This window comes from Sebastes fasciatus, chromosome 1 (assembly GCF_043250625.1).
Source record: "Sebastes fasciatus isolate fSebFas1 chromosome 1, fSebFas1.pri, whole genome shotgun sequence".
Lineage (NCBI taxonomy): Eukaryota > Metazoa > Chordata > Actinopteri > Perciformes > Sebastidae > Sebastes > Sebastes fasciatus.
Window position 1 is genome coordinate 6884763 of NC_133795.1, and position 18495 is coordinate 6903257.

An 18495-nucleotide genomic window follows, 5' to 3' on the forward strand; every position below is an offset into this window, starting at 1 on the left:
GATAGAAATCCCACAAAGAAGGTCTAAAGAAGAATTTATTATATTATTAATTTGACAAACAGCCGTTAAATAAGGAAAATGAATACCAGCATTAGAGGAGGAGCATGTGGGTGAAAGTTGGTTACAGAAGTAGTTATAGTAGAATGTGAAAATAAAACATTTCTCTGTTTGTTTGATGGTCAAACAGGGTTAGAAAGAGATTAAGACTGAAGTGTGCAGAGGTGGATTTTAAACACAACCGTGTGAGATTTTATGCCTTATTCAATGCTAACACACATGAAAAAAAAAGCATGGGTTGTTATCTAAAATGAATTAATGATTTAGATTTTACAACATGAATATTATCCATATCTTAAAGGTCCTTCCTTTCAACAAACACTGTAGATGCTTTCGATCATGGTGAGGTGAGACACAATCATATTTGATCAAAAAAGCACCACATGGTCTGAGTTTTGTGAGTTAAGGATGCAAAATGTTTCATCCTCCTCATGCCAAACATCACACGAATCTCCAGGTAATAAAGTCAAAGCATCAGAAATCCAAAATAAAAACCAAATAGTGTTACGTTTAACACTGTGCAGCATGTTCTTGGCCATAGGGGTTTAACATTTCACCATTTTCTATACAAACTAATGAATGAAATCTAAGGCCTACTAGGAGCATCACACCACATACAGCATTAAGTGTTGAGAACCGGTTCTCTTGTGCATCATACGGAGGGGGATCACTCGCTCTGAAAGTCAGATCACAAAGCTACAGAAGTTCAGAGATTGTTTATATAGTTGCTCCAGAAGAGCGCTCACAACATTCATGTATTTTCTACCAACAGCCTCAATGACTTCCACAGTGGGTGACTGGAGTGATAAAAGAGGAGATTTGGATCAATAACATACGATCACTGCAGAAGTACCCTGTGTGTCAAATCACATCTCGTTAACCATAGCAATTAATCTCGGGCATCCAGCAAAGAAAACTGAGAATTTTGTAAGAGAGAAGCACTTTGTAAAGTGTATCACCGCAGAGCACAAAAAGATGAACTAATTCAAAGTATGTGCACAGCCATCAAGAGATTTACTGTAAGACATGCTGAATGAAAGCTAGAAAACAAAAAGGAAACATTTCTGGTTAATTAGCTTTAAAGCAAATAAAAGGCTTTTCAAAGTGTAAAGGACGTTTGTGTTTGCATCCCAAGGCGGCATAGCACTAGCAACTCATGGCATCAGGGGCCATCTGTACAAAATGCCCGTATACATTCACATACATTTATTATGACTCATGACATGCTGGGAGGAAAACTGTACACTTTGTCATTAGAAGTGGTTTGATCTGTACGGTGTCAGGATAAAATATGAGGTAGCTCATCCATTTTTGTACTTATCTCGGGTTGGGTCCGTTTTAAATTTGAGACACCAAATCAGCTCTTCTGTTTCCATTAAACAGCTGCACATTCAGGCAGTGACACACATCGTCAACATGGCCGTGCCCACTGCTTCATCTTTATCCAAACTAAAAGATCAAGTGGTGCCATGCACAAAGAGCCAGCGCATAGAAAGATTGTCATTCTCAGCTTGTAGTCAAAACATTTTGAAACACCAGAGAAAGTGGTCGACCTTCGATCCAATGCTGATGGTGTCGGGCAGAAGTAATTCACATAAACGATGTGCGGACCGGAACAATGAAAGTGGTTTCTTTTAACACTAGCGCCTGCATAGTTTATTCTCTTCCCAAAGCATCTCTCACAACATGGATACAAATTTCAAAATGAAAATGTTTTTTTAATGAACAAAAATGTGGTAAAATATAATAAACAATAAAAACAATGTAATCTGTGCAATGTTTTATTCTACAGTTTATCCAGAGCTAAAAGCCATTTTTGTTTTTTTCAACAAGACAAAAGTAAATCAACAAAAGTAAAGAAAACGAGTCCCTGGGTGAAGCTTCTGAACAGAGTGGATGGTTTCATGTGAGAGGAGCCCCGTTTGTGGTTTGTGAAAACACGTCAGCCGGCCCACAAGCTACCTAAATGTGCCGAGTAGAGCCGGAAAGCACCAATCAACAATAGCCACTTAATAAAATAGACCCATAGACGGGGTAAATGAAAATGCTGTTCATTGAGAAGACCCCTGCAAAAACTCCTACATCACAAGTTTCCCCCCCCACAGATCAGGCAGTGGAGTCAACAGAAACTGTGTGTAGGTAGTGGGACTCCCGGCAGCCCTGTGACGCACCACTGACCTGCACATCTGGGTGGCGGTTTAAGCTGTGGCCATTTCCAAACCAAGTCCACGTGAAAAGAATCTTTTTTTTCTAACATATACTTTGTTGAATCATACATATTTTTTTTTCATAGAATTTTGTATAGGTTATATAAAAGGCTCTATTTGAATTTCACCTAAAGCAAACAACCAATGCAGGTGTCATTTCATAAGGTCCCTTAATTGTGTGTTAAACGACGATCTGGGGCGGGCATACATGTTCCTCCTCTTTCTTTGAAGAAGAAGAGAAGTCGGTAACTTGGTGAGAAGATGACAGCCGGGCAAATTACGTCCCGTCACCTCTGTGACGACGGCCTCGATGCGAAGGTACAGACAGAAAAACAGTTGAGTCTTTACATCCAGAACGCAGTCACAAAGCGCCTGGATGGCTCAGCTCAGTGGAGTCATCACCAGCTTTAGGTGTCCAATGCTCCCTGTGACCGTCTGCCCTGTCCCATCCCCCCACCCAGCCCCCCAGCGCACTGAGTGCACGCACTGGAGGTCAATCTTCCAGCAGGTCTCTGTCCAGATCCATGAAGGGCTCATCAATGTAGCTCGCTATGGCACACAGAGAAGTCCTGTCTGAGCCCAGCAGCACTGACACCGTCTCCTTCCAGTAGCTGAAGGGGATACAGGAGCTCTGAAAGGAGGAAAACCACAGAGAGGATTTAGAACAAAAAGAATAATTTGGACTTAGTGCTCGTTATTGACTGTCTCTTAATTAGCTAGCTAACCACAGTATGTGGTAACGATTAGTAGCTGCAATAGAGAGGCTAAGTCACGCCCCTTCAGGTGGACCCATTTCGGAAAAAATATGAACAGTAGTCAACGGAGAGAGACAAATATTTTTATATATATAATATTTAAGTAGAAAGACTACACACCCAAAAGTCACATAAATGATGTCACTCTCGCTGAAGCTAAAATGCCTGTGTGTTTCGTACTAGGATGAACTCAAACAAACAACGGGTCTTGCTCATAATTTTGCTTTCTGGCTCATAAAAAGACCAGGAGTCGCTGGATAAAACACATCAGATAAGATAACGTTTCATTTGTGCGTGGAACATAGCCAAATTAGCTAAGTATGTGACGTATATTGTGCGAGACGAGTTCACCGAGTGGTTCGACACAAAACTAAATGATACTACGACAAACTGAGACTTTCTTGACTTGCAAAATTATATTTTAAATTGACACACATATGTGTGATTCATGGTGCAATTCAAACAGGATCAAAAAAATGTGTCTCTTGCCATTGACTACTGTTCATATTTTTTCCGAAATAAGGTCCTGTGGGGTCCACCACTTCGCCTCTTTATTAGTTGTGAAATCACCATGTACTGTACACTTGATAACTGATAATTTCACCATTAAATAATACGGTAAATTAGGTTATAAGAAAGTGGTCAACATCTACAGCTTTTGGGTTGTGTATATACAGTAATAAATATCAGGAAACATTGTTAATGTTGAAGCAGCCATGATTTGTGTATTCGGCCACTTGGGGGCAGCAGAACAAGCAAATACACAACATTGACATCACCATATAATATAGTTGTTACAGCAAACAGTTGCCCATCCAGCAGTTCTGGAGCACCATTAGCATTCATTTGGAGCTGTGTTTCCATCCACCTGGGGAATGTTTTGGTCCGACCCAAGTCTTGACAAAAATATCTGTCTCTTCAGTGGCTAAATGCTCCACTATATTCACCAGCTAGTCACCAACTCTGTCTGTATGTCTGCCGTCTGGTGCCGGGCCAGTAGCATACAAAGCTTTCATACTGAAAACGTCTGTGTGCTTCAGCTGGAAACAACGCTGATGAGCGCAGCGAGAGTGAAATAAATAAAGTTGCGAGCCTTAAAGCCAAAACAATGAGTGGTAAAATGATCAACTGCACCGTAGAACTGAGGGGAACTGCAGAGTTGGTGAGAACTGATTGTCACCACAAGTGAACCCTTCCATGTTACAGATAGTCATCGTTAATATAAAAATACTGATTAATGCAGCTTTAATGAAAGGCTAAGTGTGACAACCTCACGATCGGGAAATGCTGACTACCTCATCTTTAGTGAAGCTGCTCCTACACACAACTAGTGAGACTAAGCTACACTAAACTCATCCGTCAGTTTCATTCAACTTAACAGGACCGATAGTTATACAGCACAAACAAAATGTATGTTTAAAGGTTCTCTGTATGACATTCAAAGCATTAATATAGCAGCAAACAACTATTTGCAATGTAAAGATATAGTGAATTAATGTCTACCTGAGCAGAGAATGAAGTCGCTCTCCCTCTGTGCTTTGTTTACGTAGCTGGTCCTGCCACACGTGCCTTTTAGTGCATGCAAGCGTGCCCCACTGGCTAGCTCACGGCCGCCGCTCTGCTCATATGGCAGTTATAGCTGATAACAGCTGACAGGGGCGGCTGTGGCTCAGGAGGTAGAGCAGGTCGGAACTAATCGGAAGATCGGTGATTCAATCCCCGGCTCCTCCAGTCAAAATGTCCTTGGGCAAAATACTGAACCCCAAATTGCTGTGCCATCAGTGTGTGAGTGTGTGTGAGAGTGTGAATGACCATTAATTTACATCCTGATGAGTAGTTTGGCACCTTGTATGGCAGCCTCTGCCATCAGTGTATGTGAATGTTGACTGTCCCGATCAACGGCGTTGTCGCGGAAGAGTAGCACTCATCTTCCGGTTCCCCCCCAGGTAAACACCGTTAGCTCTGTCAGCACTGTTGCCGTTGTTTGCACTGTTAGCGCTGTTAGCATCGTTAGCTGCGAGCCGCTTTCACCATGTTGAGAGCCGTGTGGAGGCTCAGAATTTTGAATTCAGCACCTTTAAGTTGACTGAGATAACTCTTGTGAAGATACCATTTGTAATTTTCAGAACTTGTTTTGTTCAAGGGGGCTGGAGCAAATTATTCTGTATCAGATTAATTAAACATAAATTCACAATATCACTCAATACTTGTATTACTGAACACATTTACATGTGTTGTATTGTGTTGTCCTTCAAGGGCTATTTCAGGTTTTCTGTGTGCAGCCACTTTGTCGACGCACATACATCACTACAGCCTCATGCTCACTATTATGAGGGTGTAATACAAAACCAAAAGTGAAGTGAAAAATCCTAACCAAAAACGGCAATACAAAGTGCTACTTCCTGTCTGCTTTACCTCGAGATGCAAGATGATATGGAACATTGGGAGAAATATGAAAATTATGATTTCTCATTATTTTTTGTATCTCCCCTGTCCTTTAACACTTGCTACCGCTTTAAGAATTAACCTTTTAGAGGAGATACTTGTGATGGTTGTGTTGACAAATCAGCAATGTTTAGCAGGGAAAGAAATGTTTCTTTGAGAAATAAATGATTGCCAAGGAATTAGGGCTGTCCTCGATTAGTCGACTAATTGACTAAGAGGGCGCAGCCCTACAAGGAACCAAAGTCACAACCAGTTTCCTTTAGTGGAAAACAAGGTGGTTTCCAGGGTTCTTGGACAATTCCCTTCAGTGGAAAGGGTGTTTCACCTACAACAGTCTGCACCTTTCCAAACATGCAAGAATAAGATTCATTTATACAGAACACAACTCAGCTGCATTTTTTAAAATCGTCTGTCTCTTGAATTTGTTTTCCACTTAAACCAATACGCAGGTCTAAACCAGTTGTACAAGCTTGTGTTCCAGCCCCATAAAGCACATGTCACTGTGAAGCAGCACTCAAAGCACTTTAAGTCTTCCCAGCATGCATACATGTGACTTCCAGGATGTTTAGTATGTGAGACAGGAAAGTGACTGAAGGTAAACAGTAGATGCTGAGAGGGGACTCTGCTGACTTGCTGATTGTGTGGACTTTGGTGAAATGAAGATATTTACTGATGCTTCAGTTAGGTTCAGGAAAGAGCGAGCGCTACTCACGTTCTCCAGACAGGTGCTGTCTTTGTCCTTGTTGAGGTAGTGGCGCTGCCAGAAGCGCAGTAGGTTGTGGAAGTTGTTGAGCAGGCAGCCCGGGTACTTCTCAGCATACTCCTTCTCCCGCAGGGCGTTGAGGTAGAAGGGCAGTTTAGCCTTTCTTCTGGCCAGCATCAAGATCACCAAACTGGTGTTTAAACAGCTCACATTCTCCTGCAGGAAAACATATATGGGATGGATGCAAAAAGGAAGGAAGGAAGAATGAGAGATGAACTATTTTGGATCATAATACATAAATAAAAATCAATTAAAATGCTAGTTTTGAGTCCAATAATTCCTTCATGAACTGAAAGTTTCTGTGAATACATGTGACAAAGTGAAAATGAAACCAGACCTGTGTGAGTGTCTGTACGTTGATGATGTTGATCAGTCGGAAGAGGAAGGACAGCCTGTTCTCGACTCTGGCCATGTAGGACAGCAGGCAGCATTCAGAAAGCACCTCCACCACTGTGAACAATACACAACACTGAAATCAGTGCTTACAAACATATCGTATAGGAATAGCACTTCCATCTATTTGTGAACAGGAGAAAGAAGTATTATTCTATTTTTTTTAGCATGGTCATCAAATAGAAAATGATCTGAAAACACGTCATTATACTCCGACACTCCTTGATGTCGAAACAAACACCAGCAACTATTTGACAAAATGTATCTATCCTCATGTATGCTTTTATCAAATGTAAGTCCCAAAGGGCTTATCTAAAAACATCTAAATCTAGTCAAAAGCTAGAGAAAAGATTTTAGACAGAAAAAGGTTAAGAAGCGTGTGCTTATTTGTTAATAATAATTATCCACAGTTAAAAGCTGGTACTATTCCTTTAGGCAGCCGTGTAAGTCGCTGCATTTTCTACAACACTGTCCTGCAAATATTTCAGAATAAAAGCCTTGTGTTAACAAATGAAGGACTTCTGTTCTAAGAAAAAAATGATAGAGGGAACAGAAACAGGAAGTGTTGAGTTAAAAATAAATATTAACTTTTTTCATGTGACACATTCTACAGATAGACATTGAAACCGTAGTAATGTTGCTAGAATGATGTCAATATTCGTCAAATGATCATTTTCAATGTCTACCTTTGCTGTGAGCCCTGTGTCCCGGCCGTAAGTCTACATGTGTACGTTTTTCCATCCCCGTTTACCTTTGACATCTTCAGTCTGGCTCTCAAATCGGTCCAAAGAGAGGACGATGCAGCGCACCAGCATGTTAGAGTCCACCAGAGAACTGTTGATCTGCGTCAGGAAGGTCTGAAACTACACAAGAAATATCAAACAATACTATTAGACACACTTGTTCATTCACCACACAGTTAGGACAGCATATTGTTAGGACAGCATATAGAGTTTTGTAATGCATTTAAGGTGTGCAATTATACCTTCTCTGGAGTGTTGACATATTTGTTGAATCTTTTGAAGGCATCAATGTTGAACTTCATGAGCTCTCCGAGCAGATCAAAGTAGCTCTGTAGGACATCTCGAGATGTACAGCCGCTATCTATGATGCAAAACAGGATGTGCTGTCGAGAGACGGAAGCAGAAAGTGAGCAGTCAAAAATCAAGGCCAGATTTGTGCAATGTCGACCGTCTTCATATATGATGTGTGGTTGTATTTTTACCTCTAGTAGTCCCCTCTTCAGGAGGAACATTTGGTCTGCATAGGAGGTGGCTCCTCTGAGAAAACTTTCCACTGCCCTCGCCTGCCAGAATCTACAAACACGACAGAAAACGTCAGCAACGCTATAAAAAGCAGAACTAGACACAAATCTTGAGAAATCCTTTTAAAAATAGCAGAGAGTCTGGTGCTCAAATATGGTGACTCTTTCAAGAAGGACTGACACTAGAAATATCAACATCTTTATCTCCTGCATCTTAACATTTGGCCTACGCGATGCTGACCTGAATGATGAGTCTGGAGGCTCCCTCTTCATGACAGTGAGGAGGCGTGTGAGGAGACCCTTCTTCCCGTCACACACTAGGCTTCTGTCTGTGTTGACCAGTGCTTCCACCTCTGGGATGTTAGCCTTCATGGATATGGCACTCAGTTCATTCAGCTCCTGGCTGTTCAGCAGGAGGTATTTGTTCCTGAAAGACAGGTTAAACATTTTAAACAAACATAACTTGAAAGGAGATCCAAGAACATTCAATTAAGCTTCACTTACTCGTGGTGATCACTGAAGCTCTGAAGTAGCCGCAAGAACTGGATTTTGAAGGATATTTCCTGCACAAGAAGAATAAAGAGTGTTATTATGTGAATGTTAAACTTGAAAGAGTTTAATTAAATGCCCAGAGCCAGTTTCCAAAGAGAGTGTTTTAAAGTACATACTGGACTACAGTCGCAGTTCTCATTCTGGCCGTGGACCACATGATTTGAGGCAGTGTATTTCCTCCAGATCAGCTTGTCAAACAGGTTATTGAGCCCCGGGATGAGACGGAACTCAGCCAGCATCTTGTGGACCTGTGCAGAGACACAAGACAGGGCTCAGTGAAAAACAGTTTAACTCTGCTTAGACTCATCAGTCGAGCTTAAAAAGGGATCGTTTGGGTGTTTAGAAGTGGGGTTGTATGAGATACTTATCCATAGTCAGTGTATTAGTTACAGTAGATGACGGTTGGCACGTCTCCAGTTTGGAGAAGCAGACAGGAGTTACTGCACAGGAGCAAAGCAATGTACTGCTGTGGACGGGACCGGCAGCAAAACGTATTTTAGCCACCTAAAAGAAAGACTCACCTTAAAAAAAATCAATATCAGTTTAAGTATACGCTATATTTAGAATATTTTTGCTGGTTTACCTTGCCATGAGACAGCTACACAGTCTATGTTTCCGACTTTGAACTGAAGCCATTGTCTATGCTCTCGCCAAAGCCACCAGAATCCATTAAAAAATACAGTAATTTTGCCTCGCAGAACACGGGGGTTGCTGGTCTACCGCTGCCTCGAACGGTTAGTTTGTTTGTGTTATTGTGTGACTTTGGTTAGTTCAGATTCACCAAAGTCACACAATAACACAAACAAACTAACCGATCGAGGCAGAAGTAGACCAGCAACCCCTGTGTTCTGCAAGCTAAAATTGCAGGTTATTTCAATGGAGTTTGGTGGCTTCAGTTCCCTGTCGGAAAAGTGCTGTCTGAGGGCAAAGTAAAGCGGTGAAAATATTCAAAATATAATGAACACTTAAACTGATATTGATATTTTTAGGTGGCTAAAATACGTTCTGCTGACAGCCCCATCCACAGCGGTGAATTGGTTTGGTGTCATGCAGTAACTCCTCTCTGCTTCTCCAAGCTGTGGGTGTGTAGACCATCATCTACTGTAGGTAATACACTGATGTATAAGTACCTCATACAACCCCACTTTAAAACCACCCAAACTATCCCTTTAAATTTCAAGGAGGGACGAGATGTGTGCTGTTACGTACCTGGTTCCTCTGTCGGCCCATAAGAAGGACACATAGCACATAGAGCACTTCCACTTTATACATGATCTCATGGACAATCTTCATGGACTGGGGCAGTCGATGTCTCAGAGGGCTAGTGGCCAGGGAACTCTCATCTGATGACTCTGGAGGTGAGGAAAAAAAAATATATATCAATCAACGTCCGTAGGATTTAAGCGATGTGAAGAACCGGCAGCAACTGACTCTTGTCTCACCTGTACTGCTTTGTTCAGCCTCCTCAGTCGCCATCTGCATGAGGGCGTCCAGGACCAGAGCGTTGTCCAGCCATGTATACCAGTCCTCCAGCTCCTGCAGGAAGTTAGCTCCTGTAGCCTCAGACACCTTTCTAGTGGCCAGCTTACACAGCCGCTCAATGAAGCCAGGGATGTTCAGCAGGGTTACTATCGGAGAAATAGTATTGATAGTTCACAATTTACTGATCCATTCTTTTCCAATATCACAAAATACATTACAGTATGGAGTCAGTAATCTGAAGACAACCTACCCTGGTTGACCTCTGCCCGTGACGGGCTAGAGTTGCGTTTCTGCTGTGCATTTTTGGCCAACAGCGTGTGCTTGTCATCATTTCCTACATCAGGTTCTGAGATGGTGACGGACAGGATGCGGCAGAAGTTGGCTAACTGTTGTTGGTCAAAGCTTTGGACCAGGCCCGACAGGTTGGGGATGCCCTCTAACTGGATCATCTCCTGGGAAAGTCAAACATATGAAGTTTTACTAAACTGAAAGCAGACATTTAACATTTACACATTTAACAAGTTGTGAGATTGACCCTGAATGAATCTGCTACCTGCTAAAACTATAGCCTTTATTTTCTTCGTATTGCAATAAATCAGTTTATGGATGAAAGCTAAAAAGAGGTTACCCATAAAACAAACAAAATATAATTTTAGCCCCTTTCACACTGCCTATTCAAGGCAGGAGTGTCGCCGTTATTCCGCCTCGCTGTTTGTATAAGAGGTACGGAGCATAATGGGAGGACCGAGTTGTCACGGCAGTATTGTGGAATCAAAAGGGGCTTTGACTTTTCATTTGAAAACTAGAAGCAAACAGCATCATAGATAAAAGGGTAAATTGTGCCCTGTATACGTTTTTCTCACTCCATTATCGTAGCAGTGGTTCATAATTTATTTTGTCAGGCTGAATTTCCTGTGATGTTTTGATCTGAAATAATGACAAATGCCAGGACAGGTTGACCAGGCAGAACATTTTCTCAAGATTTCTCCCTTAGGCCTGGTACATAATCCATGCAAGGTATGACTACGCACACATCATCTTCTTTAGGACTACTATGGCACAGAGGGAATGTTATGCTGTAATGCTGGGAAAAGGTACTTAAAAACAGAGGACACGCATGTGACATTCTCTCACTTTGTGATACAAAGCAGGGAGAGGGGTTCAACTGGAATTACCTTTCCTAAATCACAAAATATGAATCTATCTAAAAAGAAAAGGATACACTTTTGTCAAACTGCTCCTAGTTGTCTTCACCACCAATTAACACAACTAGGACCAGAAATATTAAGGAGAAAACCCAAAGCAACCCCATTTTTCCATTTTACACGAAGCTCCGACGTATAGATGATTAAGTCATTGTATTTTTTTAGGAGATGCACAAGCTACAATTAGAGTGTCTATAAACCCTCCACATGAAGGATTTAGTAACACACAACACGTCTGGGTTCAAGGAAATGTAAAAACAAAGCAAAAAGACGGATTACATAGTACACAATATTTGTCAAGTAATCTGGTAAATTACAAATCTTTCACTACACAGAGCTTAGCAAAGATAGTGATGTGAGTTTTAAAATATTGAAGGGTATCAAGAGAAATTCAACCGTAACACAGAATGGTTCTAAAATAAATGCATGGATGTGACATTTGGGTGTTAGCAGCTCTGCCAGGCATAATCATTCTGGCATTAGAGGTGTCTGTACATGGACAACAGAGCCAGCAGATAACAATACACATTTATTGGCTGAGCAAAGATTAAAAAAGGATGATATGATATATTCACAGAAAAATTAAGGATTTTGAAGATAATGGGGCACATAATTGCTGGCTTGTCGAAGATATCACAGCATGAATCACAAGTCTGGAGGGGCCATAAACAATGTTTACATGCTCATACTGAGGATTTAATACGGGTGTAATACAAGTATAGCTCTGACCTTTTTGACTCCAAGAATATCTTCAATTAGGGTAGCAGTCTGCAGGAAGGTCTTCTTGTTTGTCATCAGGGTGAAGAGAAACAGAACAAAGTCATCCCTCGCTGCCAGGCTCTTGGTGACCCCCTCCGTCTATGAAGTGAAAGAAAACAATTTGCACTTTTATTAAACCATGCCCAACAGCACATACTGCAAGGAAACTGCTTCTAGTTATACACATGCGCTAAACTGAAGTAAGGTATGATGCACCTCTGACATTTCTCTGGTATTTACAAAATGCAATAGGATACTTACACATATACAACAGTTGTAGAGAACACTAAGGCAGTCCTTGACCAAGTCATCATTCACTGTTGTGACAGAAACACAGAGCAAGAGCAAATCGTGAAATTGAAATCAATCATCATCATCATCATCATCATGTAAAAACGTGTCAATTTCCCAATAAAAGCAAACATATTCACATGGGTGATGTCACTACTTACTATTGGGTTTTTTCTTCTGCATAGTTAATGTGGGTCTCATCAAGATCTCCACAAGCAGCTTCAGGAAAACAGGAAAAATAGTAGTCAGTGCTGTGAGTAAATACTGTTTTTACATCTACAGTGTCTCTGTAGGAGTTGTTCTACACATGACAACTGATTTTCCAGAGGTAACGGGCTTCAATGTCCAATAATTACAGAGCATCAAGCACTAGGAATGTCAAACTTACATCGACTCCACCGAAGAGGTCAAAGGTGTACGTGTTGGGGAAGGTAGATTCCTGAGCGGTCTTCCTGTCCTCCGTGACAAAAGACATGGCCTCCATGGAGAGCTGGGATGATAATACCTGACAAAAACCATTGTCCACATGTAATTTACAATCACCCAGACTCCAAAGTTAAGGCCCTGACACACCGCACCGTCAGCTCTAGTCTGCCCGTGTATTATTTTTTTTGGCCGATTCAGCATATTGAATCGGCAGCGGAGCCTGTCGGTGAGAGAGATCACTCCGATTGGCTGTTCAGCTTAAACTAATCAGTGCAACAGAAGAGAAACGGACGTGAGGAAAGCAAGCAAATGAGTCAAGAGGGCACACCGAAGGCTCTTCTAATTTTTCACCTTCATCTCATCTGATCATTTCAATACACGGATATTTTCACAATGACTTGGCCATCTAGAATGAAGCTAAGTGGTGAGTGAGAGTGGTGTGAAAATGGTCGGCAAACGCTGCTTTGTTTCATGCAAGTATCATAACAGCGGCTTGTATATCCGCAGTCCTCCGCCTTCCAGTTTCCCTTTTTGAATGATAAATACAGATTACTGCCGCCTGCTGATGTGGAGAGTTATTTCCTCTCACACAGGCGCAGAACGTTTGTGCTAACTGGCCGTCGGCTGTAGTCTTTGCGGTGTGTTCAAATGCAACTAATCGCTAAGACAAAGGTGACGTGAGGCGACACAACAGTCGGCCATCATTGCCACTAGTTCTTTGATGTTGGCTTGGTGTGTCTTGGCCTAAAACATTCAGCAACAAGTGGCTAAAACCAGTAATTCCACAGCATCACAATAGGATGGACTAGTGCTGTATGGCTACCTTAAGAAAGCTGTGGGCATGGGAGAGGTCACTGTTGGGATGGCTGCTCTCGTAGAGCCTCTGCAGCAGAGTAGGGATGCCATGCCACTTGGCCCGTTTATCTCTCTCCTGGAGCAGGCCTCCTGGGAGCTGAGAGACATAAACAGAAGCAACCTTAGATAGTGCAACATACACAGTAAAAAAGTATGGTTATTTGCATTAAGATTCAGAGAGGTTTTAAAAGGGTCTGTTTTTGCTTGTACTAGTGGATGTCAGGCTGTAATATTGAGAAAAATGTACATTTTATTTTGGCCTTAAAGGGATAGTGTGGGTGTTTTGCAGTGGGGTTGTATGAGGTATGCGGTGATGGTTGGCACGCCTCCAGTTTGGAGAAACAGACATGAGTATTGGCACGGGAGCAAAGCAATATAGTGCTGTGGACAAGGCCAGCAGCAAAACATATATCCACCTAAAAGAAATGCCCACCTGAGATAAGGAAGAAAACGATATCCATTTAAGCGTACACTGTATTTAGAATATTTTCACTGCTTTATCTTGCCATCAGACAGCCCTTTCTGGAGGGGAACTGAACTGAAAGTGAAACTTATTTATGCTCTCTTCAAAGCCACCAGACTCCATTGACAAAAACAGTATAGATACGTTTCACATTCAGTTCCCCATCGGGAAATATTCTAAATATAATGTACACTTAAACAGATATTGATTGTTTTTCTTTATTTTAGGTGGCTAAAATATGTTTTGCTTCCGTCCACAGCAGTACATTGCTTTACTCCCGTCTGTTTCTCCAAACTGTGGGCGTGCCGACCGTCATCTACTGTAGGTAATACACTGACTATGGATAAGTACCTCATACCCCACTTCAAAACCCCAAACCATCCCTTTGATATCATGTTTCATAAAGAGGAAAGCACAGGGTGCTTTAGAGTAAAACAACGATATGCAGTCTATAAAATGTATGCATATGTTGTCAATCAAACTGCATATGAAAACCCAGTCTCAGATAATCTTCCCTCCTTGAAAACATGTGTACAACGTTTAACAAAAAACAAAAGTTCCCAGAGAATAGGAAGGTTGTGAGTCTTCTTTTAAAAGAGATTATAGTTAAGCCAAACCTTATGCCATCTAGCATTACTTACAGCTGCAACAAGGAGAACAAAAACTAAAGTTAAAAGTAAGAACATAAACACATTTGAGTTTAAAGCCCCCCTCCAGTCAGTTTTACTTCCTGTTTTTTGGTTAACGTTCTTTCTCAAACAGATAATGTGAGTGTGGTTAATAGTCATAAGTAATTCGTTACCATGGCAACCAGATTGAATCGTTTTCAACCCTGTTTAGATGAAACCAGTTTAGATGAATTTAGTGTTTATCAGCCCACAAATGAGAAGAATTAGCGCAACACGCCTACTCTCTCTCAATCGCTCTCTTCTGTACCGTCTCCTCCTGGCGAGGCAGCCGTCTGGCTGCTTCTCCACGAGGAGCTGCACCTCTGCTCGCCGGCCACAGTGCACCAGAGGACGGATAGACATGTTGCTATGGTCCGCCATTTGAAATGCAGTTTCGGGACGTTTTGGAGGTGCACCGTCCACCAGCACCAGCCGGTCTCGCCTCAGTTCCAGCACCGACACCGCACCGGGCTCCACTGCGATTCGTTTACTTCTCTAACCGGCCTTTTCTCTGGTTTTCTGTTGGGTTGAAAGTTGTGCGCTCCCTGTCGTCGGACCCGTTATAGGCCCGCAAACCTCGGTTATCGGCTACTTTCCGTTTTCGTACGGTAAAGAAGGGCGCGAGTGAGAGAGATCGTGTGTTTTGTTAATTCTGCCCATGGGATTTTGTATAATTCACTGCGTTGATTGCACCCGTTTACCGGACACACAAATGCCATGGTAAAAATAAACACACTAAAGTAAGGTGGAGGAAAATAAAAATAAAATGAAAACCCTCAGTTAGCTAATACAACAAGTTGGGCTTGGTAACTACACCTAACTATCTAACCAACTAGAAAGACAAACTGACACAGATGAACAGATTTAGCAGTTTACTGCTGATCAGACACAAATGAGCATGGGTGCACCTGCGTTATCTGGGAGGATGACCTATGACCTGCAGGTTCTACTATAGTCATACGTCATATTCCCATTTTACCAACAACCTTCTTTTTTCCACTTTGAGCACCAAATTGACTTATTTGTCAAAAAACAGGGCAAACAGTGTGGTTAATCAATTTAGTCTGGACTATAAAAAATATGAAATATCATAGAAATGTCACTGGAGGGGGGCTTTAAGACTCTCACTTGATGACAGAATAGCTCTTCATATTTGTGGAGCTATTAATCGAGTATATGGGGCGGCTGTGGCTCAGAGGGTAGAGCAGGTCGTCAACCAATCAGAAGGTCGGTGATTCGATCCCCAGCTGCACTGGGTCACATGTCGATGTGTCCTTGAGCTACACACTTAACCCCAAATTGCTCCCGAAGGCATAGCCATCGGTGTGTGTGTGTGTGTGTGTGTGTGAATGAGTATTTAGATTAGATCCTGATGGTCAAAGTTGGCACCTTAGCAGCTTCTGCCATCAGTGTATGAATGTGTGTGTGAATGGGTGAATGCTCACATGTAGTGTAAAGCGCTTGGAGTGGTCGGAAGACTAGAAAAGCACTATATAAAAGCAAGTCCATTTACTATTTATATAATGCACATCTGTGCTTCATATTGAACGAATGCAGAGAAGTTTAGTGTCATGAATGTTCCCTCCCAAAGTCATAAATTGTGCTGCAAAAAGGACAAAGGGAGTAACCTTCTTGAATAATGTTTTTGAATTCTTTAACAGCAGTGTTTGGCACATTAATGATGACAGATTTGAAAGATTGTCAAATTCAGCATTTTCAAGGTTATCAGGGATGTTTTCATATTTAAGGATGTCTGAATCAAACTAACATCTCACATTTACACTGAGACACCACCTTGTGAAAACTGCAAGTCAGCAAGGAAGATAAAAGGTACGACAGTCTGACTGCACAGGAATAAAATGTTTTATCAGCTTTGCAATTTAAGGGCTAAAGTCACGAGGGGTGTCACAGGAACAAAGTGAAACAGAGATACATGTCAGGACAGGTGACACTGTACATGGGGATAAAAGTGTGTGAAGGAGCGCTATCACAGGTCCTTCCTTCCTGCAGCTGTCAGACTCCACAACCAGCACTGCTCCCAGTAGACCACTTACACACCAAAAACTGACAATAACCTGATATTTTCAGGTGTAATTCCATTTCATTCTCACTGTGCAATATCATTTTCCACTTGTGCAATTTTGTTAATAGTCTGTTTATTGTCAATACTGTATATGCTGCTCCTATTTTTATACTTCCTTCTATTTAAATGGTTCAAATTTTGTTACACTTTGTTTAGCTCTTTTTTTACTGTGTTAGCTGATGCATCTTGTTTTCTGCACTATCCCCTTTGCTGCTGTACACTGCACATGTCCCCACTGCAGGACTAATAAAGGAATATCTTATCTTAAGTGTCCTTGCAACCCTGAAACCCTGCAACCTTTTAATTCAGAAGATTGTGTGGGAAATATGTATATTGGAGATACTAATATACTGAAGGAGAAGTCAATTTGACAATAACTGCACTATACTGTATCATGACTGTGCAATATCATTATCATTGTTACTACTAAGGTGTAATTCATACTGTGCAATATTTCCAAGTGGAATTTAATTTCATTCTCACTGTGCAATATAATTTTACACTTGTGCAATTTTGTTAATAGTCTGTTTATTGTCAATACTGTATATACTGCTCCTATTTTTATACTTCCTTCTGTTTAAATGGTTCATATTTTGTTACACTTAGTTTAGCTCTTTTTTACTGTGTTAGCTGATGCATCTTGTTTTTTGCATTATCCCTTTTGCTGCTGTACACTGCACATGTCCCCACTGCAGGACTAATAAAGGAATATCTGATCTTAAAATCACAACAGTTTACGTCAACTAACGTCAGCCTAAAAACCGAAACTAACTGAACAAATATGTGGACCAAAGTTCCAAATGTTTGCTTGCTTGGAAATATAAACGTATCTATCGGTAACTTGTCCACACAGCTGCTGTGGCCTATATCCATGTATGGGAACCATAGTTATATTGTGGTTTGTGTGTGTCATTACGTAATCACGTAATCAGCTGGCTTAGCTTAGCTAGCTATGCTAAGCTAACTGGCCGTTTGCAACCGTTACAGCCGTTAATTACATCATTTAAATTAATTTAAAATATAACTACTACTCTCTAGTAACATTAAACTTCATTTAATTAACAATAAGAAACAATAACAGCCCGTCAACGTGTCAGTTCAGAGTGGTTCTGTATGGTAGCATATGATGCTAAGCTAACAGGATGCTAACAACAAAAGACTTGAAGCGGAGCTGGTTTCATGCTCTTGTTGCAGCTCTAACGTTTATAAACATGATCAGATATTAAATATTATTATCCAGAAGTCAAGGTTGAAGGTTTCTGTTTGTAAAACACCCCGGTCTGGTGTAGCTAGCTGTAAAGACAAAGCTGCTAGAGCTCCAGTAAGAGTGTCCAGGACAGCGTCTCCATGTCCAGGCTGCTCTCAGCGCTAGTCTCAGCTGGTCTCTGATGTCTCGGTTACAGGTGAATCATGTCCTCGTGTCTCTCACCTGCGTCCCTCGACTGAAGCTCTGCCCGGTGGTTTTACTAGCCGTTAACTTGGTGATGATGTTGCCGGTGCATTGTCTCCGTTTGCCTCCTCCTGCTCCTCCGGTTCCTCCAGTACTCGGAGGAGACTCGGACAGAAGAAGCGACGCCATTATTATCTTCTTCCTGAACTGAGCTGCTGAGGCAGGAAGTGGAACAAGAAGCTCTGATGCATTACTGGAGGCGATTAAAGCGGCATCTGCTGGCAGACTACAGACACACAGAGGCTCCCATATACACATCATTATTATATTATATATATATATATCTGCTGGCAGACTACAGACACACAGAGGCTCCAATATACACATCATTATTATATATATATATATATATATCTGCTGGCAGACTACAGACACAC

General features: G+C 41.5%; 1 protein-coding gene across 1 annotated transcript; it reads right to left on the reverse strand.

Annotated features, from left to right (window-relative positions):
* Nucleotides 1-17: 17 nt before the first annotated feature.
* trpc4apa (transient receptor potential cation channel, subfamily C, member 4 associated protein a) lies at nt 18-18309 on the reverse strand. Its single transcript, XM_074656823.1, has 18 exons — nt 18098-18309; nt 13423-13551; nt 12562-12678; nt 12335-12392; nt 12144-12199; nt 11853-11981; nt 10169-10370; nt 9879-10064; nt 9646-9788; nt 8553-8684; nt 8389-8447; nt 8126-8311; nt 7846-7936; nt 7606-7746; nt 7372-7483; nt 6565-6677; nt 6177-6383; nt 18-2895 (listed from the first exon to the last, which is right to left on the reverse strand). The coding sequence occupies exons 1-18, from the start codon at nt 18245-18247 to the stop codon at nt 2758-2760; spliced, it is 2349 nt and encodes a 782-aa protein (XP_074512924.1). The 5' UTR covers nt 18248-18309; the 3' UTR covers nt 18-2757.
* Nucleotides 18310-18495: the final 186 nt, after the last annotated feature.

What these genes read in the sequence shown, in the direction of transcription:
- trpc4apa (XM_074656823.1), bottom strand. Translation starts at nt 18,247, where the DNA reads ATGGCGTCGCTTCTTCTGTCCGAGTCTCCTCCGAGTACTGGAGGAACC. An exon ending in TGGGCCGACAGAGGAACCAG is followed by an intron (nt 8,685 to 9,645) that starts GTACGTAACAGC and finishes GTCTCTGCACAG; the next exon opens with GTCCACAAGATGCTGGCTGA. An exon ending in AGAACTGCGACTGTAGTCCA is followed by an intron (nt 8,448 to 8,552) that starts GTATGTACTTTA and finishes CTTCTTGTGCAG; the next exon opens with GAAATATCCTTCAAAATCCA.